Source organism: Bufo bufo, chromosome 4 (genome assembly GCF_905171765.1).
Source record: "Bufo bufo chromosome 4, aBufBuf1.1, whole genome shotgun sequence".
Taxonomy (NCBI): domain Eukaryota; kingdom Metazoa; phylum Chordata; class Amphibia; order Anura; family Bufonidae; genus Bufo; species Bufo bufo.
This window is the reverse complement of record NC_053392.1, coordinates 337793928-337820226: the sequence shown is the minus strand read 5'-3', so window position 1 is coordinate 337820226 and position 26299 is coordinate 337793928. Positions and strand designations below refer to the sequence as shown.

The following is a 26299-nucleotide window of genomic DNA, read 5'->3' as shown; positions in this document are numbered from 1 at the left end:
GACCGCAGAGAACCCACCTGAGGCCCGCCTCCACCCGCCCACACTACATACATTTTTTGGACAATGTCAAGTGTGTTATAAAAATGTCCCTTTTTAAATTTTCTGAAAACGTACGGTTATTGAAAATGGCCACCTATATTATGATGATCTATTGGGAATGAATTTAGAAGCTGTTCTTCCAGGTCATAACCCATAGGTTATAAAATCTGGATTTCTGGCAGCATTTTAGACATCAGGATTTATGTATTCAGAATGGTTGGACAGTCACAAAAAACGAGCTGACTTCGACTGCCAAATGCTATATTTCCATATTGCACATTAAACTGTGATTTACTACCAACCTGTTTTCATATAGATGTTTTTCATAAGGATATTTCATAAAGATATACCTGTCATTTGAACATTTACATTGCTCTTAATTATCGAAACAGTAAGATTTTAGGAGTGGCGTAAAAAGTGATTTTTGCTTCTTTTGGAGGGATGCTTATTTTAAAGGGAACCTGTCACCTGGATTTTGGGTATAGAGCTGAGGACATGGGTTGCTAGATGGCCGCTAGCACATCTGCAATACCCAGTCCCCATAGCTCTGTGTGCTTTTATTGTGTAAAAAAAACGATTTGATATATATGCAAATTAACCTGAGATGAGTCCTGTCCCTGACTCCTCTCACGTACAGGACTCATCCCAGGTTAATTTGCACATGTATCAAATCGGGTTTTTTACACAATAAAAGCACACAGAGCTATGGGGACTGGGTATTGCGGATGTGCTAGCGGCCATCTAGCAACCCATGTCCTCAGCTCTTTACCCAAAATCCCGGTGACAGGTTCCCTTTAAGGTCCCAAATTTATGTATGAACATGCACAACCCATTCTGAATGTTTTACTATGGAAATGGTATGGTATCGCAGGTTTCAGATTGTGCACCCCTGATGTATGGTAATTTGTGAATTCTAGTTTAGCACAAATGACAGCAATAAGCAAAAATAAGTATTCCTACACAGATACTGTAGGTGATAAAGAATATAATAACTCATGAGAATGCCCTGCTAGGATTTGCTTACAAAATTTGTCTTTTCAGACCATGTCCATTTTTATTGCTTTGGTGCTCCTGTAATAGAAATTAAGCAACTCTGCAAATAGTCTATAGCTCCTGTGTAGACCTGTGTGTCCCTATGATAACAGGTTACAAACACCCTATGGAGTCTGATACTGTGGTAATACTCCCGTCTGCCTCCTACTTCTTTTAACCTGCCGAATATACAGAACAGTAGCAAGACATAATGAATGAATGGAAACGGATAAGACAGTGAGATCAGAAACAATTTCTTTGTAGTCTGTTACCAGAAACATACAGGTCTGCATAGGAGCTGTAGACACAAAACACAAATTGTTTAATTAAGATCTCATTTTGCGTGCTTTGGGCAATAAATTAAACCCTTAAACAAAAAATATCAAAATTGTAATATTTAATTTAGCCATTTCTTATCCTATATGTGAATATTCTATGTAATTAAAAAAATAGGTGGATGATTTTCCATGTATTCTACTTTCTGTCTGTATCTTCCTCCTTGATTGGACTTTTAGCACAGCAAACAATCTTACTTAACCCCTTCAACACCGGGCCTGTTTTCAGCTTCCTGCCCAGGCCATTTTTTGCAAATCTGACATGTCACTTTATGTGGTAATAGCTTTGGAACACTTTTACTTATCCAAGCCATTCTGAAATTGTTTTCTCGTGACACATTGTACTTCATGTATATAGAGAGGCTGAGCACTCTCCCAATGGACCACACAAAGACTATTCAAAAAATATTATATTTATTACACCAATATATAGATCCAAAAGGTAGAACAAACAATATAACAATATAACAAAATACACAATAAAAATTCACATAAAAAAATTCAATGTTAAGATTATTCAGATTAAGAGCATAAATAACTGGATATGCGGTGGCATGCAAAAGAATACTTTGTGCAACTTGGGTAAAAGAGTATGTCCTGATTAAATATAAAATCGATGACAATTCGATGTTGAGATAATCGACAGTGTAAAGATAAATTTAAATCAAATAAATCTTCGAATAAATGTCCGGACTGAAATTCGATATTTGCTTTCGATTATTTTATCGATTATAATATGTTCAGTCAATATCCCCTGTATGGCAAAACGAAAAAACACACTTGCAAATGCTGTCTGACTATAACACACGGTGGGCGTCCCACGTGGCTGATGGAGTCAGATTCGGCAGTACCTGTTAGTAGCGATTCAGCAGGAGCAGTGTGAGCGATGTAGCCCTCCGTGTAGAGATTCTTCGATTGTAGAAGTTTTAATTGTAACTCTATCAGTACAAGGGTCAAAATATTCGCTGTATGCCAGAAAAGTTCATCAGGGTAAAAGCATCGATTCAAGTTGTTAGAGTCAGGACGTCCATCAGCTGATGTACGGGTCTTTTGAAACCAGATGCGTTTCGGGGTCTTTTCCTGACTGAACATATTATAATCGATTTATTATTATTTGATTTAAATTTATCTTTACACTATCGATTATCTCAACATCGAATTGTCATCGATTTTATATTTAATCAGGACATACTCTTTTACCCAAGTTGCACAAAGTATTCTTTTGCATGCCACCGCATATCCAGTTATTTATGCTCTTAATCTGAATAATCTTAACATTGAATTTTTTTATGTGAATTTTTATTGTGTATTTTGTTATATTGTTATATTGTTTGTTCTACCTTTTGGATCTATATATTGGTGTAATAAATATAATATTTTTTGAATAGTCTTTGTGTGGTCCATTGGGAGAGTGCTCAGCCTCTCTATATACATTATATTTTCCTTTTGACTGGGTGAGTCATTAGCCTTAGTAGCACCCATTCATAGTTACAGGCGACAGAGAGCCACCATACTCTTTACATTGTACTTCATGATAGTCATAAACTTGAGTCAATATATTTCACCTTTATTTATGAAAAAATCCCAAATTTACCAAAGGTTTAGAAAAATTTCCAAATTTTCAAATTTCAATTTCTCTACTTTTATAATAGATAGTGATACCTCATATAATAGTTATTACTTTACATTTCCCATATGTCTACTTCATGTTTGGATCATTTTGAAAATGACATTCAATTTTTTAGAGACGTTAGAAGGCTTAGAAGTTTGGAAGCAAATCTTGAAATATTTAGGAAAATTTCCAAAACCCACTTTTTAAGGACCAGTTCAGGTCTGAAGTCACTTTGTGACGCTTACATAATAGAAACCACCCAAAAATGACCCCATTTTAGAAACTACACCCCTCAAGGTATACAAAACTGATTTTACAAACTTTGTTAACCCTTTAGGTGTTCCACAAGAATTATTGGAAAATGTAGATGACATTTCAGAATTTCACTTTTTTGGCAGATTTTACATAAAATATTTTTTTTTCCAGTAGCAAAGCAAGGGTTAACAGCCAAATAAAACTCAATATTTATTACCCTGATTCTGCAGTTTACAGAAACACCCCACATGTGATTGTAAACTGCTGTACGGGCACACGGCATGGCGCAGTAGGAAAGGAATGCCATATGGTTTTTGGAAGGCAGATTTAGCTGAACTGTTTTTTAGATGCCATGTTCCATTTGAAGCCCCCGTGATGCACCCCTACAGTAGAAACTCAAAATAGTGACCATGTTTTGGAAACTACGGGATAAGGTGCCAGTTTTATTGGTACTATTTTGGGGTTCATATGATTTTTAATTGCTCTATATAAAAAATTTTTGTGAGGCAAGGTAACCAAAAAATGGATGTTTTGGCACTGTTTTTATTTTTAACAACATTCATCTGACAGGTTAAATGATGCGCTATTTTTATAGAGCAGGTTGTTATGGACGCAATGATATCAAATATGTCTACTTTCTATGATTTGTTTCAGTTTTACATAATTTTTGAAAACAAAAATTAGGTTTTTGTATCTCCATTTTCAGAACGCCCTATTTTTATTTTTATTTCTGCTGATCGTCTTGTGCAAAGTCTTGTTTTTTGCAGAAAGTTGACTTTTTATTGGTACCATTTTTGGGTACATATGATTTTTTGATCATTCATTATTACACTTTGATGGGGCAAGGTGACCAAAAAATTGGTTGTTTTGGTGCAGTTTTTATTTATTTATTTTTACAGCGTTTACCTGAGAGATTAGGTCATGTGACTTTTTTATAGAGCAGATCGTTACGGACGTGGCAATACCTAATATGTCTACTTTTTCTTATTTATTTAAGTTTTAGGGCTCTTTCACACCTGCGTTATTGTCTTCCGGCATAGAGTTCCGTCGTCAGGGCTCTATGCCGGAAGAATCCTGATCAGGATTATCCTAATGCATTCTGAATGGAGAGAAATCCGTTCAGGATGCATCAGGATGTCTTCAGTTCCGGAACGGAACGTTTTTTGGCCGGAGAAAATACCGCAGCATGCTGCGCTTTTTGCTCCGGCCAAAAATCCGGAACACTTGCCGCAAGGCCGGATCCGGAATTAATGCCCATTGAAAGGCATTGATCCGGATCCGGCCTTAAGCTAAACGTCGTTTCGGCGCATTGCCGCATCCGACATTTAGCTTTTTCAGAGTGGTTACCATGGCTGCCGGGACGCTAAAGTCCTGGCAGCCATGGTAAAGTGTAGTGGGGAGCGGGGAGCAGTGTACTTACCGTCCGTGCGGCTCCCCGGGCGCTCCAGAGTGACGTCAGGGCGCCCCAAGCTCATGGATCATGTGATCACATGGATCACGTCATCCATGCGCATGGGGCGCTCTGACGTCATTCTGGAGCGCCCCGGGAGCCGCACGGACTGTAAGTATACTGCTCCCCCGCTCCCCGCTCCTACTATGGCAACCAGGACTTTAATAGCGTCCTGGGTGCCATAGTAACACTGAACGCATTTGGAAGACGGTTCCGTCTTCAAATGCTTTCAGTACACTTGCGTTTTTCCGGATCCGGAGTGTAATTCCGGCAAGTGGAGTACACGCCGGATCCGGACAACGCAAGTGTGAAAGAGGCCTTACACAATAATAGCAATTTTTGAAACCGAAATAATATTTTAGTGTATCCATAGTCTGAGAGCCATGGCTTTTTTTTTTTTTTTGACCGATTCTCTTAGGTAGGGTCTCATTTTCTGTGGGATGAGGTGACGGTATGATTGGTACTATTTTGGGGGGCATACGCCTTTTTGATCACTTGATGTTGCAATTTTTGTGATGTAATGTGACAAAAATTGCGTTTTTTAAACTTTTTTTTATTTTTATTTTTTCACGATGTTCACCTGAGGGGTAAGGTCATGTGATATTTTTATAGAGCTGGTTGTTAGGGACGTGGCGATACCTAATATGTATATATTTTTTTTTAAGTATTTCACTTTAGCACAATACTAGCAGTTTTGAAACAAAAAAATTATGTTTTGGTGTCTCCATGTTCTGAGAGCTATATATTTTTTTTATTTTTTGGGTGATTGTAGGGGCTCATTTTTTGCGGGATGAGGTGAATGTTTTATTGATACCATTTTGTGGGACATACGCCTTTTTGATCGCTTGGTGTTGCACTCTTTGTGATGTAAGGTGACAAAAATAGCTTTTTTTACACTTTTTTTTATTTTTAATGGTGTTTATCAGACAGGGTGGATCATGTGATATATTTATAGAGCCAGTCATTCCGGACTCGGCGATACCTAATATGTGTGGGTTTTTCAGTTTTTTTTCTGTTCTTTATTATAAAATAAGGGGAAAGGGGCGTTTTTTTTCTTTTTTTACTTTATTAATTTTATTACTTTATGAATTTTATTAAAAACTATTATTTTTTTTTTTTTTTACTTTTTCTTTTTTTACTTTATTTCTGATGTTCACTTTTGGGGGTCTGATCCCCTCTGCAATGCATTACAATACATCTCTCAGGTCCCGATGCCGTGCAAGGCATTGGGCAGCCTCTGCACGGCATCGGTCTGCCTTCTCACTCATCGGGTCCCCGCCACATCAGCTCGGGGACTCGATTGGCTCCTTTATCCGCTGCAAACCACTTCTATGTCGCGGTCAGCATGAACCGCGGCATAGAAGGGGTTAATTCGCCATCAGCTTTTACAGCAATGCCGACGGATACAGCAGGGTCCCGGCTACCAGGGACTGCCGGGCCCCTGCAGGCTGGTCACCGTCGCGGCTTGCTATTGTCTGCTCCCTCCGTTGCCGGATGTTTTGATCCACGTTTACATGCAGTGATCTTCTTCACTCTATGAGGACGAGGGATTGCTATAGCGATCCCGCGTCCTCATATAGAATTGTGGCTTCTGAGCAGCAGATTGCTGTTTAGACCACACGATCTACTGCTCAGACGCCATGATCGGTGGTGCCTGCATGAGCGACAGGATCATGTGATCGGTGATCCATTGAGAAGGCCAGATGATTGGGAATGACCGTTCGCGGGAGTGGTCGTTCCAGATAATCTGGACGGTTATTGATGAGTCTAAGTGCACCTTAACTTTCTCAGTCAGACCAGAGAAAGCCCCACTTGTAGTGACTCAATTAGAGCATCACACATTACACTTATAAGTGCAGTACTCTTCTGTGGGCATCTTTATCTAGACCTGCCATCCCAATTCTACAGATGTTATTATCACAAGGAAACCCCTTACTGCCAACATCTTTTAGGGATGATTCTCACAACATTGATCTGTCTGGGAAACACAGTCCTTGTGTCCACCGCATGTCCCGGACTGACCACAGCTCCTCTGACCGGAACTGATTGCATCATAGTGTATTATGATGCAGTCAGTTCCTATCTGATAGTGGGCCTATTGTACTCTACTCCATCATCATGTCAGTACAGTACATTAGACCCCTGATCAGATAGAAACTGACTGCATCATAAACACTTTGATGCAGTCAGGGTCGTCGTGGTCGCTCTGGGATATGCCGCTGACACACAGACCTTGTTTCCCGGACCGATCCGGATCATGTGAATCAGCCCTTACAGTAGCCCAGCAGTCATCTGACGATGGATTACCTACCTGTATAGGAAATACTTTCTTTTTTGGGGACTTCTACAGAAGGACAATATTTTGTAGTTTTCAATGGTTTAGTACTGCAAAAAAAAAAAAAGGTAAACTGGCAAAAATTCTAAAAATAAGTTTTTTTGCCATCTACAATAGTAGCCTTTTTCTGATGGAAGTGAGTTCAGGTTTTCCTGTGAGAGCAGGAGTGATATCCAGCATTTTCTACCATACCAATGTCGGGAGAGAACTGCTGGCTGAACTAGTATTGTGTATGGCCTGCCTATAACTGGAGGTAAACAGCTGAAATACTGAATAAAGATTACATAAGTGAGGTCAGATTCTTCGCAATTCAAGGGCATCCAGTACACAATGTGCTATCTAAAAATGACTTAGGCGAGTGTATAGGAAACCACATTACCCTCACATTGTACAACAGGCAGGGATGTGTACAAAGGCTAATGGTGGAATAAAGCAAATAGATTTTTCAGTCTCATTAAAAGGATCTATTCTTTGACTGAGCCCAATATTAACTGTTCATTGCACATGGAATTAGCATTATAATGCATTTGCTTACTCTGAAGTAAGGAAATATGAGGCATGTGAAGATGGATAGGATGTCAGAAGTGATGTATTTAATTGAATTGTATGCTGTTATTGCCCAAAAGTGCATTACGAGCATGCAGTACTTTATCAAAGCAGCCGATTCTGGGCATCCTGTGTTTTTTTTCTTTTGAAAAATACATAATGCGAAATCTCCTTTTTTAAAAAAAAAAATTATTCATTTATTTATTTTTAGATATATTATTTTTATGCACTATAGGTAACAGTTCTAGGAGCAGGAACAACAAAATACTATGGTTGGCTTTATAGTACTGCTCCAGTTCTGCCATCAATACAAGACAATCCTCAATCACTCCTGTGGATAGGTTATTTTAATATCAGCATTCGGTCAGTATTTTTTATCCAGTATTTTTTTTTAAGCCAAAATCAGAAGTAGAATCAAGAAGTGGGTATAAGGCTAGTTTCACATGTGCGGAATGCCCACCAGCCCCCTATGCACGCAGCGTTTTTTGTCGAGCCGATTCCGGGAATTCTTTGCCAGAACAACCTGCCAGAAGGCACATGTGAAAGTAGCCAGGGTTCATTCAGACGGCTATATTTGTGTCCGCATCCGTTCTGAAATGGAATTGCGGAATGGATGCAGACCCATTCATTTTAATAGGGCCGCAAAAGATGCAAACAGCACACCGTGTGCTGTCCGCATCCGTACTATGATGCAGTCAGGTCAAGATCCCCATGGTCCGTCTGGGAGATGCCGTTGACACGCGGACCTTGTTTCCCGGACTGCTCACGATCATGTGAATCAGCCCTTACAACAGCAGTAAATGGACAATGGATTACCTATCTATATAGGAGGTTCTATCATTTGTGCTGGCTGCTACAGAAGTACAATATTTTGTAGTTAGTTTTCAATGGTATAGTACTGCAAAATAAAAAAGGTAAACTGCCAAAAGCAGCCCTAAGGAGAGCGATCCCACTGTCTTCAAAACTATCCCTATACCACCCCATGATATTAAGGGATTAAGTATAGCGAGTGTAGGCAGTGGGCAAAAGAAGTCAATTGGCTAAGAAGGGATAGTTTTGAAGACAGTGGGATCGTCCTTCTCAGGTTGGCTATTCCGCTCCCTAGGCAGGGACTTTTTAGGGAACAGTTTAAGTCTAATATGTATTATTGGACTTAAAAAATTTACATTTTAAGAAGGTTCATAATTTTTGTTATGTGAAGTCACAGAGTTGTTCCTAAGCCACTTCTGTGTTTTCTTGGCTGTGTGCTTGGGAAGTTTGAGTGGAGCAGAACATTTTTGTACCCTTCTCCCGATCTGTGCCCCCACACAATCCTGTCCCTGAGCTCTACAGACAGTTCTTTCCTCCTAATGGCTTTTTTTTTTTCTGAAATGCATTGTCAGCTGTGAGACCTTATATGGGCAGGGCTGTGTCTTTCAAAATCATGTCCAATCAACTGAACTTGCCACAGGTGGACTCCAATCAAGGCCTAGAAACATCTCAAAGATGATCAAGAAAAACGGCCCCAGAACTAAATTTCAAGTGTCATAGTAAAGGGTTTCAATACTTATGTCCATGCAAAATTTTGGTTTTTCCTTTTTTACTACATTTTCAAACATTTGTAAAATTCAGTTTTCAATTTGAGTGTAGATTAATGGTGAGGGCTTTATTATTTTTTTTATTTTATAATCCAGCAGGTTTTGATTTCTGGTGTGTTGCAATCGCAGCAACTGTGACCTTTGGTCACTGAACAGCCAAAGTTGCTGTGTAACCCTAAGGCTGGGTTCAGACCTGAGCGTATTTGATATGCGCGTTTAACGCGCGTTTTTATGCACGTTTTTTGCAATAGTAAACGCGCGTTTGACACGCGTTTGTGTGATTGACTGCAGTGTCCTATGGCCACAAACACGCGTCAAAACGCCCCAAAGAAGCTCAAGAACTTGTTTGAGCGTAGGGCGTTTTTCAGCGCGTTCAAACGCGCTGTAAAACGCTCAAGTGAGAACCAGGGCCATAGGGAAGCATTGGTTTTCATGTGTTGAGCGTTTTACAGCGCGTTTGAACGCGCTGGAAAACGCTCAAGTGTGAACCCAGCCTAAATGTTTCCATGGTATTTTTTCTGTGTTTTAGGATACACTCTTGGTTTTGGTTTAAGGAAGCAGATAAAAAGTACTAATCAAGTAGTGTGAATGAGACATTAAACTAAACCTGGTGACATGCAGTGTTAGCGTACTTTCACACTAGCGTTTTTATCTTCCGGCATAGAGTTTTGTCACAGGGGCTCTATACCGGAAAAGAACTGATCAGGCATATCCCCATGCATTATGAATGGATAGTAATCCGTTCAGGATGCATCAGGATGTCTTCAGTTCAGTCATTTTGACTGATCAGGCAAAAGATAAAACCGTAGCATGCTACGGTTTTATCTCCGACGAAAAAAACTGAAGACTTGCCTGAATGCCGGATCCGGCATTTTTCCCCATAGGAATGTATTAGTGCCATACAAAATACCAGAATGCCGGATCCATCCTTCCGGTCTGCTCAAGGTGAAAAAAGATACAAGACGGATCCGTCTGTCCGCATGACAAGCGGAGAGGCGGATCCGTTCTTGCAATGCATTTGTGAGACGGATCCGCACCCGGATGCGTCTCACAAATGCTTTCAGTCACATCCAGATCGGCGATGGAACTGCTTGCCGGATCACACTGCCGCAAGTGTGAAAATAGCCTTAATCTATCAGGGTCTGTACAGATTATATCCAATATACAAAACTGCATTTTTTTGGTCTTGAACATAAGGATCAGCTGCGGCTTTGAGCACATGCTGTTCACCAGATGTCACACTTTGATGCCCATTATTTAGGCATGCCAATTAAAATAATGTACTGTACTTTGAACATTCTGTTCAAGTGTGAGGTTAAACTGCTACCCAAGAACCCTCCTCTCAGTCTCTTTTAATTCACAGATTGATGCTGTGCGTCTTTCATCTCCCCCAGAATGTACTCAACGAGATGAAAAAAAGAACTGCATATATTAATCTGCTGCTTAATTGTCTCTATTGCGGCATGTTAAATTAGGGTGTATTAGAATAACTGTTTATTTTTTAACCTTTTTCTTGTGCATATTGCTTTGTTAGGAATTATTTGAGCATACAGTACATGGCTTTAGAATTAAATTCATAATTCATAGGGTCGTTTTTGATTGCTGGCTGGTGTGGACTGTTGTACTTTGGGTAGAGATGACTATGAAATATTCATGTATATTGCCTTTGCTGGATATGTACCCTTAGTTAAAAATGCAGATAACAACTGAAGATAGTTTACTTTGCCACAAATTTATTATTTGGCAAATTCTCTTACATTAGTAAGGCTACTTTCACACTAGCGTTAAAGTTTTCCGGTATTGAGTTCCGTCATAGGGGCTCAATGCCGGAAAAAACGCTTCAGTTTTGTCCCCATTCATCGTCAATGGGGACAAAACTGTACAGAACGGAGTGCTCCAAAATGCACTCTGTTCCGTTTAGTTGCGTTCCCAGACCGGAGACATATTGTATTTTGCTTTACGTCCTAGGGATGCGGAGCAAAACGGATCCGTCGTGACCCCGATGCAAGTCAATGGGGTTAGATCCGTTTTCTCTGGCACAATCTGCCACAATAGAAAACTGATCCGTCCCCCATTGACTTTCAATGGAGTTAATTACGGATCCGTTTTAGCAATGTTAAAATTATGTTAAAGATAATACAACCAGATCCACTCAAGCGGATGGAGATGGTTGTATTATCAGTAACGGAAGCGTTTTTGCTGGACCCTGCCGGATCCAGCAAAAACGCTAATGTGAAAGTAGCCTAATTCTTACATGTTCAGTGGTATATGGGCCTCTGCTTCTGGAGTTTCCCTTTGAAGTCATGTCATGTTGAACATGGTGTCTGTGCCGAAGGCAGCAGGTTGTAGAGCAGGAGGAGCTGAGCAGATTGTTTGTATAGTTTTGTGGGAAAAGATTCAATATAACTTGTATTTCATTTATTTAAATTCCTGCTCATTCTGGGCTTTGAAGTCAAGGAGGTGGTCCTATCAGTGATTGACAGCTATCTCTGTATACACAGTCATAGAGGGAAGGCTGTCAGTCACTGATAGCTCCGCCTCCTTGACATCAAAGCCCAGAATGAGCAGGAATTTAAATGAATGAAATACAAGTTTTACTGAGTCTTTTTCCATAAAACTATATATCATTCTGCTCAGCTCCTCCTGTAGCATGCTGCTGACAGATTACACTGCAATTTCATGGTGACAGGTTCCCTTTAAACTTGAATGGACACAGACTACATCACTGCTGTGGGGTTTCGCTCTGGTAGCTGGGGTAAGCGGACGCAGTACAGAGGCAAAATACAAGTTGTTAACTCAAACTTCAGTGTTTATTCACACTTGCAGCAGTTGCATAAAACATGTCACTTTGCAGTCTTTGGTGTTAATTCACACACAAATGGAAAGTTCAATTTGCACAGAACAACATGTTGGCAGTTCTGCCTCCAGTAGTCCACAGCAGGCTTTAGGGGGCCAGTTCCCCCTGCACATGGGTCTCAGCCCTCCAGTCCGGCACAAAACCTCAGATCCCAACACAGAGACTCAGCTGCTGAGCCCAGCTGCCTATTTAAGGACAGCCAGGTGCTGCCAAAACACGGATCGACACTTAAACTCCGGTCTGGTATATGACCTCACCTGGCTGGAAACCAGCCCAGCCGCACATGTTGGGAGGAAAATACCTGCCTTTCCAGACAAAACCCCTCGCTGTGTTACACTGTGTATTAGATAGATTTATTTATCTATCTATCTAAGGCTAGGTTCTGATCTTGGTTTTGATAAATCTGGAATCTTGCACCTCCAGATTCCCATTTACTATAATGGGATCCGGCAGGTTTTCAGCATAAATGTTGACTTTCTGCCGGGAAAATACCGCTGCATGCAGCAGTCATTCTGTGACAGAAGCCAGCATTCATGATCGAAACCTGATGTTTACCATTATAGTGAATGGAGATATGGTGGTGCCCGGCAATGCCGGATATGGTAACTCTGGCAGTCTGTTCCTTTCCCGGATTTATAAAAACATAGATGTAATCAAAGCCTAATATATCTATTTTAGACTATGCCAAGAATGTCAGGTTTGTCATTGTCCAAACAAAAATGAAGATCAATTATTTGCTACTATGTATGTATATTTGAATAAGAAAAAATACCTAATTTTAATTTTAACACAAATTTTAGGTAGAGTGCAGAGGAGAACATCATTTTACTCTTAATTTTTTGGGTTTGTTTCCGATTGAAAGTGACTAGCTAGTCTTTGGCTTTAAGCTGATATCTTATTATGTCTTTGTTTTGATAGAGATGATGGTAAGCAAGGATTAAAGTTTTACACCAACCCATCCTACTTTTTTGACTTGTGGAAAGAGAAGATGATTCAGGACACTGAGGACAAACGTAAAGAAAAGAGAAAGCAGAAGGTATTGTTTGTCTTTGTTACTTATAACAGAAATGAGTACTATCCCATAGATATCAAAAATGATTCCCACTCCAGACTTCTTTGATTATATATTGCTCTGTCAGAGAAGAAACAAATGTTTGTTATTTGTGCATTTTGTATTGAAAGAGTTGGACCATCCCTTTACTCCACCAATGAAAGTTCCGTCTGCTGTATAGTAGCCTTACCAGCGTACTGCAGCCCAGCTCCCTCTATAGATTCTGCAATTCACTTTATTGTAATGGTTTATTATTTGTATTTATTTCAGCAAAAGAATATTGATCGTCCACATGAGCCTGAGAAAGTGCCTCGAGCGCCACATGACCGGCGTCGTGAGTGGCAGAAATTAGCCCTTGGTCAAGAACTGGCTGACGATGATATAGATACATATAAGCATATAGAAGTTGTTAATGGGCCAACCGCTCATTTTGAGACAAGGTATGTTGTATTAGAATCAATGAGCTTTTCATGTACAGTATTTTTTTTATTCTAGTGGGGTGCAAGGTGGACCCAAGAATCTATAAAAGATATCCTGTTCACAATCCCTTCTTGATAACTGCTGCAGTCTGAAAAATGTCTTGTCTGGCAACACAGTAGTAGTAAGTTGCCCATATTTTTTTTTATGGATATTGAATGTGCAGTAAAGCTGCAGCTACAGTTTATTTTTTACTTGTTTAGTATTTGTATACTATAGTCTAGGAGTTTTCCCCCAAAATGTTCAACTGAGCCTTATGACTTATGATGCTGTGAGTTCTTACCTGACCATGGGTCTACTGTGCTGTGCTCATAGCATTGTCAGTATAGTACAAAAGACCCGCAGGCAGGTAGGAACTCACAGCATAATAACTCATTATAATGCTGTGAGTTCAGGATTAGCCTTAAAAAAATGAATAACTAAATGTCTTTCACTAGACCACAAGCTTATGGAGAGACTGCAAATGGACCCTTCTCGCTTGCTGCACTTCCTTATAGCCAGATGAACGATTTCCTGAACAGGGTTGAAGACCGGGTATTGGTGAGACCTCATGAGCCACCACCACCTCCACCAATGCATGCAGCTGGAGATGGAAAAGCCATGCCTGTTATCAGGTACTGTATTTTGCATAGTATTAGCTTAAAGAGCAGATTGAACAGCCAAAGAACTTATATTTTATAAAGGATGACGCCTTAGTCTATTGGTTAAATGTAGAAAATAATCACATAATGTGGAGTACTTACAAAACCCAAAATCCAGTATGATGACAATGTGTGCAACTTCATTTAGTTTCTATGGTCCCATCGTTGAATATTTGACAGTAAATTTTTTTTTTTTACTGATGACCTATTCTCTGGATAGGTCATCAGTATCTGATCGGTGGGGGTCTTACACCCGGGACCCCTACCGATCGGCTGTTTTGAGAAGGCAGCGGCACTCCTGTGAGCACCGCTTCCTTCTCACAGCTTAGCAAGCACAGCGCAGTACTTTATATAGCGGCTGGGCTTGGTATCGCGCTCAGCCCCATTCACTTGAATGGGGCTCAGCTGCACCTAGGCCATGTGACATATGTACGTGTCGTCACTTGTCCTAGGAAAAGCAGAGAGAAGGCTGCAGCGCTCACAGGCTTCTCAAACAGCTGATCGTTAGGGGGTCCCGGGTGTCGGAACCCTACCGATCAGGTACCTTTAAGTTGACCACAAAGGAATCAATATTTCATCCAACACGACCAGTAGAAGCAAATATCTGTTCTGAAATGCATTATAGTGTAATATGGTATGTGTTCTACATAAATTACAGTGTTTTGTTAAAAATCCTTTTAATTCTTTATTATTATTATTATTTTTTATAGTGCCACACAAGGATTGTCTGAAAACCGGCCACAGTCTCCAGCCATGGGTAGAACGGCAGTGTTTGTGAGCCCCTCTCCACCACCACCGCCACCTCCACTTCCTCCACCCCCTCCACCTCTTCCATCAGCTCTTTCTGCTTCCTCTCTGCGATCATCAGTATCCTCCACTCCTCCACCTCCTGTTCCTCCACCTCCCCCGCCACCTACAGCTAACTTGCAAACTACTATTGTGCCACCCCCACCAGCTCCTTTGCAGATAGCACCTGGAGTGCTTCACCCAGCTGCACCGCCTGTAGCTCCACCCCTTGTACAGCCCTCTCCGCCAGTATCTCGTTCTGCTCAAGTATGTGACACTGTGCCAGTACACCCACTTCCCCAAAATGAGGCACAGGGTCTTCCTCCACCTCCTCCACCTCCACCCTTACCTCCTCCTGGGATGCGACCCTCCTCTCCTGTTGCAGTCCCACCCCTCTCGCATGCCCCTGCTGGTCTACATCCTCTCGCTTCTATTGTGCCCGGTTCTCATGCTCCTCTACTGCCCTCATCCCCTCCATCTCAAGTTGCGCCAGAGTCTAAGAGACACCCATCAACTCTCCCAGTTATCAGTGATGCTAGAAGTGTTCTGCTGGAAGCCATTCGAAAAGGTAATGCTATTTTTGTAATTCTCGTGAAAAAAGACTCTTATGACTTGCCAGTTATGTGACGAAACTTAGATTGGTGCAGGTCAGGTATCTGGAACTGCTGCAAATTCTGAATAAGCAGTTTCCAGTCCATCACTGTATAGTACACTGTGCCTTGCTATAGAGTGAAAAAAAATGGTGTACACCCAACTTATACACCCAAACACAGGCTAAAATTACACTCTTTTGGCCTCCGTTGGGTCAATGGAGCTTTATATCTATGTCTGACATATGCATATGAGCCAAATGCTGTGAAATTGGCACAGTCTGCATGGGGCGTTATTTAGCATGTTTTACATCTATCAAGCATAATATTTGCGCGCGATGTAAGGGCTCATGCACACGAACGTATTTTCTTTCCGTGTCTTTCCTTTTAGGGACCCTTCGGACCCGGGATTTAAATTATTAAGGTTCAGATAGCCTAGCGGCTAATGGGTTCCCGTTTAAGGTCTATTTTAAAATATAACATTTATTTAGTATTCTTTAAAATTAACGGGAAAAAGAAAAGAAAAATATTTAAAAGTTCAAATGCTCTGGTGCTTGGTAACAGTAATTGCTCTGTTTTATTATATCCACTGCTTGTATTTGCAGTCTCTATCTTTGATATATCTATAAATCTATTCTGAGGAGTTGATCTAACTGAATTTCCCTGCTTCAGTTTAGCAGGAGTATGGCGAGATAAATCACTGTCAGTCCCGCATCATTATGGATAGAGTGTATGTAGCTCTATCCCTTGTTCCTCTTAAGGATAGAATGTAACTATTTGTCACGGTTGTTAGTAGCTCCATAGCCCCTGAAGACGCCACATCTGTGGTGAAACATGTCGGGGGAGCTGCAATCTTAGGTTTTAGATCAGTGCGGTGTGCTTGTAGTCCGGCCCCGGTGAGCTGCCGACACTGTGTTAGCCGTGACAAATAGTTACATTCTATCCTTAAGAGGAACAAGGGATAGAGCTACATACACTCTATCCATAATGATGCGGGACTGACAGTGATTTATCTCGCCATACTCCTGCTAAACTGAAGCAGGGAAATTCAGTTAGATCAACTCCTCAGGATAGATTTATAGATATATCAAAGATAGAGACTGCAAATACAAGCAGAGGATATAATAAAACAGAGCAATTACTGTTACCAAGCACCAGAGCATTTGAACTTTTAAATATTTTTCTTTTCTTTTTCCCGTTAATTTTAAAGAATACTAAATAAATGTTATTCTTTCCGTGTCCGTTCTGTTTTTTTTGCGGACCGTATGCGGAACCATTCACTTCAATGGGTCACAAAAAATGGAAGTTACTCCATATGCATTCCATTTCCGTATGTCCGTATTTCCGTTCTGCATAGAACATGTCCTATTATTGTCCGCATTACAGACAAGGATAGTACTGTTCTATGAAGGACCAGCTGTTCCGTTCCGCAAAATACGAAATGCACATGGATGTCATCCGTATTTTTGTGAATCCGTATTTTGCGGACCGCAAAATACATACGGTTGTGTGCATGAGCCCTAAGGCTGTGGTCACATTTGCCTTCTGGCTTTATTTATGTGCAGTGTTGATTCATCCGTACAGATACCATTGGTGTGTGTATATAATGGGGTCTGTTGGGCTTCCATTATGGTGCTTGTTATTTTGATGGAAGGAGCAGTGCTGTATGCAGTGCCACACTATATGAACAAAATATTGTGACACCTACACTTTACACCTACAGAAGCTTTTGTGACATCCCATTCTAAATTCATAGGCATTAATATGGAGTTGGCACCACCTTTGCAGCTAAAACAGCTTCTTCTCCTCTGGGAAGCTTTTCTACAAGATTTTGGAATCTGTCTGGGAATTTTTGCCCATGTATCCTAAAAAGTCATTGTGAGGTCAGACGCTGATGTTGGAACCTTACTCGCAATCTCTGTTTTAGTTCATCCTAAAGGTGTTCAATGGGTGGGGTTGAGGTCAGGGCTCTGTGGGGGCCAGTCATGTTCTTCCACATCACCAAATCCATCCAGTTCATATATCAGGTACCCATGTAGGAAATATGGAAGTGAAACATGCACTCTTTGCAGACGATATACTGTTTTTCATGTAAAACTATGGTGTGCAGGTGAAGGAGATATTCTTGCTACTCAATCAGTTCAGCGATCTATCAGGTTTTAGAGTAAACACACATAAGTGCGAATTGTTAGACTTAAAGGGTTTCTGTCATGAGAAATAACGTTATGTAGCGATGTGCTAATGTCAGCAGTACATAACAGTATGCTTTATAACTCACTGCCTGCCGTCCCTTCTCTTAAAATAAAGACTTTTATAATATCCTAACGAGCCTCTAGGTGCTATTAGGGCGTTGCTTCAGCACCTAGAGGAGCGGTCTATGCACCCTTTGGCACGCCCAGGTCCAGTTGATTGACTTTCGAGTTCTCCTCAGCGTCCCGTAAATCCCGCGCCTGCGCCGTCTTGTTTAGTATTTGGCGCAGGCGCAGTTAATGAAGGACGCGCTCCTGCTGCCGGCTTTTTGCCTTCGGCGCAGATGCTAATGTCAGTCAGCTACATAACGTTATTTCTCATGACAGAAATCCTTTAACCCCCCCACTCTTTAAAAAGAAAGTTCAAACAAATAAGTAATCTTCCAGTCGCCATGGCGAAGGACTCTATAAGATACCTGGGTATATTGATTGGAAGAACACCAAACACTATATACTCACTGAATTATCCCCCCCCCCCAATAAAAAAAAATATTAAGTGATATCTCCAGATGGATGAAACTCCCACTATCACTGATGGGAGGATGCCATATGCTGAAAATGATGTGTGTTCCAAAACTCTTCTATATGATAATAACCATACCATTACTGATAAAACATACTGATATTAAACAACTAGAGACAGCATTTAGGTCTTATATATGGGCAAGCAAAAAGCCAAGGATATCTTTGACTACACTTAGGTAAATAAACAAAACGGAGGAATAAACTTCCCTGACCTACGAACATATAACCTAGCCAGCCTGTTGAGGCATTGTTTTGATTGGCTGGGGGGCCGCAGACGACATTCCAATTACAAACTGGAGTGTGGCCTGTTTGCCCCTTGGAGTCTGACTACTCTTCTACACATGATGTATTCAGAGCTACCCACCTCAGCCAGACACAGCTTAATGTTTAGAGATACATACACAACATGGAAGCTGGTACGGAAAAATCATGGTCTGCCTTGGCAATGCTCTAAATAGCTAGACTATTATCGACCGATATTCAGGATTTTGAAAGTTATCTGTATCGGCAACTATTTTGCCGATATTCCGATAACGAATCGGAAACACTGATCGTGCTGTCAGCGCGATCAGTGTTCCCTCAGCAGCACAGGGGAGAAGGAAGCAGTGCCTCCCTCCCCCCTGTGCCGCTGCCAGCAATGAGAGGAGAGAGGACAAGAGGGGGGGCTGCACTGCACCACCAATGAAGATAACTCGCCCATTCATTCATATACAGGAGGCGGGAGCTGGCTGCAGAATCACATAGCTGTCTCCCGACCTCTATGACAAGTAGCTGCGATCTGCGGTAGTTAACCCCTCAGGTGCCGCACCTCATAGAGGTCGGGAGCCGGCTATGTGATTCTGCAGCAAGCTCCCGCCTCCTGTATATGAATTAATGGGCGAGTTATCTTCATTGGTGGTGCAGTGCGCCCCTCCCCCCCAACCCCAGTATTAAAAACATTGGTGGTGCAGTGCGCCCTCCCCCACCCAAGCCCCCCAGTATTAATCATTGTTGGCAGTGGCCACAGGATCCCCTCTCCCCCTCCTCCTCAGTGGCAGTTCCCATCGGAGCCCCAGCAGTGTAAGCCTGGGGCTCTGATCGGTTACCATGGCAGCCAGGACGCTACTGAAGCCCTGGCTGCTATGTTCATCTCCCTGCTGCTGTGTGCACAAAGCACAGAGAATCAGGGACAGTGTGAAGTCCTATTCACCCTGATAAAGCTCTATCAGGGTGAATAGGACAAGGGTATATATATATATCGTGGCTCACCCGTATCTGTTACTGTGGTTAAGGTGCTCTGCTTTTTGGATGATTCACCTATTCATCCCACATAAAGAAATATATAGATTAGAAATAAAAGCAGGCACTCACCAGCTGGCAGGTCTAAGAGTAGTAGCTTTATATAAAATTTTTACATAAAATTTACAATAAAATATACGCATAAATTATTCACATAAAATATTAACATAAAAAGCACTGGGGACAATAAGTAGTTGTGTGTCTTCCTTATATTAGCTAACTGATTGAATGATAGGCTCTAGGTCAAATCCTATAAGTGCATATAATACATATAATGACAATAATGTCCTGTGTAAAAAATCAAGGATAAATATCCTTCCGTGAAAATCTGTGGAAAATAAAATACAATAAAAATATCCTGTGGAGAATAAATGTGACAAAAAATATATATAGATATAATATACTTTGGTGAATAGGTGTTTCAGTGAGATCTTGTAAAGGCCTAGTAGCAATTCCTCAGATGAGGTATTGGTATTGTTTCTATTCAGTAGCAATTCCTCTATGCGCCAGAAAATAAGGGTTTAGGTAAAGAGTGGTCGGGCTTTAAAACTGGGGCGTCCCCCTAGTTCTTCAAACCCTCTTACCTTGCCCTTAATTGTGACTGTCCTCTTTGGGGGTGCCACTCTCATAGGCGCTAGGACTCTTAGTTCTCCCGGGATGACGTGGGATCCAACGCTGCAGGAGTTACCTCTCGCCGATCTCGGCGTTCCACGAGGCTACCTCCTTGCGTGTCAACAGTCAGGAAGTGACTTCCAAAGTTCTCGTGGTCTCGCGTAGTCTCGCGATGGCTTGATCCAGCTAGGTTTACACTGGAATATTAATACAAGCTGTGTGGTAGTCTTCCGACTGTTATTGTAGTCGAATTCAGATGGGTAATTATTACTCGCAGGAACCAGCCAGACGCGTTTCGAGGGTCCTCCCTCTTCCTCAGTGGCTATCACTGAGGAAGAGGGAGGACCCTCGAAACGCGTCTGGCTGGTTCCTGCGAGTAATAATTACCCATCTGAATTCGACTACAATAACAGTCGGAAGACTACCACACAGCTTGTATTAATATTCCAGTGTAAACCTAGCTGGATCAAGCCATCGCGAGACTACGCGAGACCACAAGAACTTTGGAAGTCACTTCCTGACTGTTGACACGCAAGGAGGTAGCCTCGTGGAACGCCGAGATCGGCGAGAGGTAACTCCTGCAGCGTTGGATCCCACGTCATCCCGGGAGAACTAAGAGTCCTAGCGCCTATGAGAGTGGCACCCCCAAAGAGGACAGTCACAATTAAGGGCAAGGTAAGAGGGTTTGAAGAACTAGGGGGACGCCCCAGTTTTAAAGCCCGACCACTCTTTACCTAAACCCTTATTTTCTGGCGCATAGAGGAATTGCTACTAAATAGAAACAATACCAATACCTCATCTGAGGAATTGCTACTAGGCCTTTACAAGATCTCACTGAAACACCTATTCACCAAAGTATATTATATCTATATATATTTTTTGTCACATTTATTCTCCACAGGATATTTTTATTGTATTTTATTTTCCACAGATTTTCACGGAAGGATATTTATCCTTGATTTTTTACACAGGACATTATTGTCATTATATGTATTATATGCACTTATAGGATTTGACCTAGAGCCTATCATTCAATCAGTTAGCTAATATAAGGAAGACACACAACTACTTATTGTCCCCAGTGCTTTTTATGTTAATATTTTATGTGAATAATTTATGCATATATTTTATTGTAAATTTTATGTAAAAATTTTATATAAAGCTACTACTCTTAGACCTGCCAGCTGGTGAGTGCCTGCTTTTATTTCTAATCTGAATAGGACAAGGGTTCTAGTCCCTAAGGGGGCTAAAAGTTAGTAAAAAAACAACAAAATATTAAAGGGGTTATCCGAGTTATTTTTTTCGTTCTTTCTATGTTCCTAACTAAGCAAATGTAACAGCTTTCCAATTAACTCACATTATCTGCAGTGGCTGGTTTCTCAGATTTCACTGAAGGTCACATGACCTGTGATGTCAGCTTCTCTCCCTGCTCTGATAAAGGTCGTTTAACGTCACTGTGCTGGCCACCTCTGCTCTCTCTCCTAAGATTCTTAACCCCATCAGCGGCACAGACTGGCTAGCTGCAGCAGTGACCATTCTGGGCACAGGAGTTGACAGACTAGAGAGAGCATTGCACAAGAAGGTAGGGGGAAGATCCTGTGTGTATTAGCAGTGTCATTATACAGCTGGGACTTGTAGTTCTACACTTACAAGTTGCTGTTGATTCTCCCAGCACTCAGGGCAGCTCTTGTATCCACTCCCTTAGCAGTGTCATTATACAGCTTGGACTTGTAGTCCTACACATACAACATGCTGCAGAGTCTCCCAGCAGGCAGACATGTCACTCAGGGCAGCACTTGTATTCACTCCCTTAGCAGAGCAGGGGGAGCGGCAGAGATTGTTTTTATTGCATGTAAACAAAGGGCCAGAAAAGAACCAGGGAAATGAGAAAAAAATATATCGTTTTTTTGCATAAAACTTGCTTAGCTCAGTTATATATTGCTGCCCATCAGATTTTCAGTGCTATATTATTTTTTTTTCATAACTCTGACAACCCCTTTACGTATAAATGAAAAAGAAAGGTTTACAAAAAAAAAATATATACACGTTAACAATAAACATATTCATTTTCAGCAGATTTGTGTAGGATTATTATTATTATTATTTTCTTTATGAAAATTCACAGAATATCGGTATAAATTATCAGCTATCGGCCTGAAAGTTCCCAGATTATCGGTTGTAAAAAATCTATATCAGTCAATCCCTAATCTAGACCCCCTGACACTGACTCTGCCATATACCAGGAACACCAAACAATGGAAAGGACCAAAAACTGTAGCTGACTTTTGGAGTATTCAGGAATAAAGCGGGGATTGAAAAGTCTTTCCTACTCTATTATAGGATAGTGGGAATATTGAAAGGGAAACTTTGAGACTACACACCTGAATATCAACAGAATGACTGATTCACTGAAAGGACAACCAGGAGAAAAAAGAATACTATTCACTATTTATAAATATATACGCCACTATATATCTAAATTACAAGCATATAACCTCTTTAAACAGTGGAAAAATGACATCTCTGAGATAGATGCACCAGTAGATATATTAAAAGGTTGGGAATTGGTGCGTAAATCCACTGTAAGTGAGGCGTGGAGAGAAACACAGTATCGCATAATGCACAGAGCAATATATGGTTTCTTTACAAGACAAGGTCAGTCCGACAAAATAACCTCCTGTCCTAAATGTAAAAAGGAAAATACAGACTTATTTCATGGCTTATGGACATGCCCGGAGTCCCAAATATTCTGGGAAACTATAAGGCAACATATAAAGCGCAGCCTTAATATTGCGGTGGTGCACGATCCACGCTTGGTGATGTTCCAAACTGTACCAAAGGTGCTGCACGTGATGATATTAACAGCCAAGAGATGTTTACTAGCGAATTGGCTGAACCCAAAATGTCCAACAATAATTGCAGTAGTCGAGCAGGTAAAACATTGCTTGCCACTAGAAATGGTAGAAGTGGAGCAGAAAAAAAACCTAAAATGTCCACACAATTTTTCAATAAGTTGCAAAGCTTTATTGAAGCTTTTCTATCAAATGACGAAATACAAGTCATTGTGTCACCATTTAGTGACACCACATGGTATCATAAAGGGATCCTTTCAGGGTCTCTGGGGAGAATATCAGTAAACAGGAGAATAATATAAAGCACAAAACAAATACACATATAAAAAAATCCAAGTAACCTGACTAACCTCAAACAATGGTATCTGACATGCTGAGAATGGAGGGGCGGTGGAAAGGGAAATGAGGGGGGGGGGGGGGGGCGTTAACAATTAAGGGTTTGGTATAAGGAAATAGATACATGTCATATTTGTATAAGGAAACATGTACATGTCACAATGTAAGTGCTATGTATATCTGTTGTAAAACTAATAAAAAGAGTTAAAAAAAATAAAAAAATACCTCATCCAGTCATGCTTTTATAGACGTTGCTTTGTGCACTGGGGCACAGTCATGCTGGAACAGAAAAAGGTGCTCCCCAAACTGTTCTCACAAAGTTCGATGCATTCAATTGTCCAAAATGTCTTGGTATGCTAAAGCATTAAGAATTCCCTTCACTGAGACTAAGGGGCCTAAGCCAACCCTGCATTATCCCTCCTCCACCACACTTTACAGTTGGCACAATGCAGCCCGACTTGTAACGTTCTCCTGGCATTCATCAAACCCAGACTCGTCCTTCAGACTGCCAGATAGAGAATCTTGATTTATCAGTCTGCGGGACACATTTCCATGTTTCTCCTGTGGTGGCATGCTGTACACCACTCTATCCTGTGCTTGGTGATGTAGGGCTTGCATGCAGCTACTTGGCCATGGAAACCTATGTCAAGGCGGTTTGGAATTCTGCAATTACTGAGCCAGCAAAGTGTTGGTGACTTTTATGCACTCGGGACTGGGCAATCCCGCTCTGTAACTTCACATGGTCTGCCACTTTGTAGCTGTGTTGCTGTGGTTTCTAAATGCTTCCACTCTGTACTGATTACACTCACAGTTGACACCATATACAGTCTAAGGCTACATGCCGTTTTTTTGCGGTCTGCAAACCGCGGATCCGCAAAAAACGGAAACAGTCCGTGTGCCTTCCACAATTTGCGGAACGGAACGGGCGGCTCATTGTAGAAATGCCTATTCTTGCCCGCAAAACGGACAAGAATAGGACATGTTCTATTTTTTTTTTGTGGGGCCACGGAACGGAGCAACGAATGCGGATAGCACACGGAGTGCTGTCCGCATCTTTTGCGGCCCCATTGAAGTGAATGGGTCCGCATCCGAGCCGCCAAAATTGTGGACCCAAACAACGGCCGTGTGCATGAGGCCCAACACTAATGACTGTCAGATGAACATTTTTAAACATGGCTGACTTTTTAAACCATGATGATGTTTTATTGGTAAAACGAGGAATGATCATTTTGGTTGAAATCTACCATTCTAATCACATGTAGCCTAATATGTATGATCTCTTTTAAGCGACATAGCATTAGTATTATACATTTAAATGAGTTAATCCATTTCTGTTGACAAACATGAGATGAATGCGCTTGTCACGTTTATTGAGCTGCCCATACATTGTGACAAGTCTTGTCTATCAGGCTGTCTATGGTATATATTTTCCTTAGGGCTAGGATTTATTTTTCTACTTTATTAAACTGCTGATATCAACCTTTCAGGTATTCAGCTTCGCAAAGTGGAAGAACAGCGAGAGCAAGAGGCCAAGCATGAACGCATTGAAAATGATGTAGCCACCATTTTGTCTCGGCGCATTGCTGTGGAATATAGCGACTCAGAAGATGATTCTGAGTTTGATGAGGTGGAGTGGGATTAAAATGTTATATATCACACACTACAAACTGGAATGCTGATGTCAATTGTGGTGCTTGTTCTTTGAAAAAAGTTTGGTCATTTCTAGTGTTTTGTATCTCTATTAATTTATGTCTCCAGAGAGAATTATTATTATATTTTTTTTTTACTTTTAGTTTGCGGTAAACTTAGCATCTTCATACTTTTACAGTGAATTTTACCGTTATTGAAGCTCTAACTATGCTTCATTAGACCACTAAGTATTAAGCAGCTGTCAGTTTATAGTATAGAACAGGGCTGGCCAACCTGCGGCTCTCCAGCTGCTGCAAAACTACAACTCCCAGCATGCCCAGACTGCCTACAGCAGGACATGGTGGGAGTTGCAGTTTTGCAACAGCCGGAGAGCCGCAGGTTGGCCATCCCTGGTATAGAAAGTTGGATTCTTATTTCTTTACTTTACTATTTGTGCACTTTGTGAATTTTAATTTAATGAAGGTGACTGGAGAATGAAATTCCAAGGGCAGCTGTGTCTAATATAGGCCTTATAATATTTGGAGAGGTGTTCATAACATAAATCTTAGGTAACAATTTTACTGCTTGAAATTAGGTCTATACACTGAGACGAACTGTTTAAAAGCTGAACTGTACCCTACACCCAGAAAAGAGTAACCATTTTGAGCTTAAGGATTACCTGTAACCTTTCTTGACATGTTTGTTTTACCTTTACTACTTCCATTTCCGTGTAATAATCATTCTGTAGCATCTTATACGACTCCCATTCCTTAATTATTCCTGCTAGAAGTTAGGAATGAATTCCCTGCAGTTTGTAACGAAGGCCCAGACGTGTGTTACCTATTAAGGGGGTGTCCCTGCACAGTCTGACACTATCCAATCAGTACTGCCAGTGTCAGACTGTGCAGGGACACACCCCAACTGCTAACACCCATCTGGACCTTCATTACAAACTGCTAGTAATTCATTTCTAAATTTCACGTAGGAATAATTTAGAATTAGCACAATATAGAATAATGAGAGTGGGTGCTCCAGAGTTGTTGCTAGAACAGACATATCAGGAGAGGTTACAGGTCCTCTATCATGATATATTTAGGCCATGTTCACATCTGCGTTGGTGCCTCTGTCGTAGATCCTGTCAAAAAAACAGGAGAAAATAGCTATTTTATGTGGTAAAATGCCAGGCTCCCTAATGGAGTCCCGATAGACCCCATTTTAGTCAGTGGCGGTTCATC

At 41.1% G+C, this 26299-nt stretch overlaps 1 protein-coding gene across 3 annotated transcripts in view; it reads left to right on the top strand.

The window, feature by feature from the left end:
- Positions 1-25128, top strand: part of WASF1 (WASP family member 1) — a 142800-nt gene extending 117672 nt beyond the window's left edge. For all 3 annotated transcript variants that reach the window (XM_040428865.1, XM_040428868.1, XM_040428867.1), the window contains exons 5-9: positions 12957-13074; positions 13360-13529; positions 14004-14180; positions 14918-15561; positions 24923-25128. In XM_040428865.1, the coding sequence (XP_040284799.1) occupies positions 12957-13074; positions 13360-13529; positions 14004-14180; positions 14918-15561; positions 24923-25077 (1264 nt within the window). In that variant the 3' untranslated portion in view covers positions 25078-25128. The remainder of the gene's footprint in view (positions 1-12956; positions 13075-13359; positions 13530-14003; positions 14181-14917; positions 15562-24922) is intronic.
- Positions 25129-26299: the final 1171 nt, after the last annotated feature.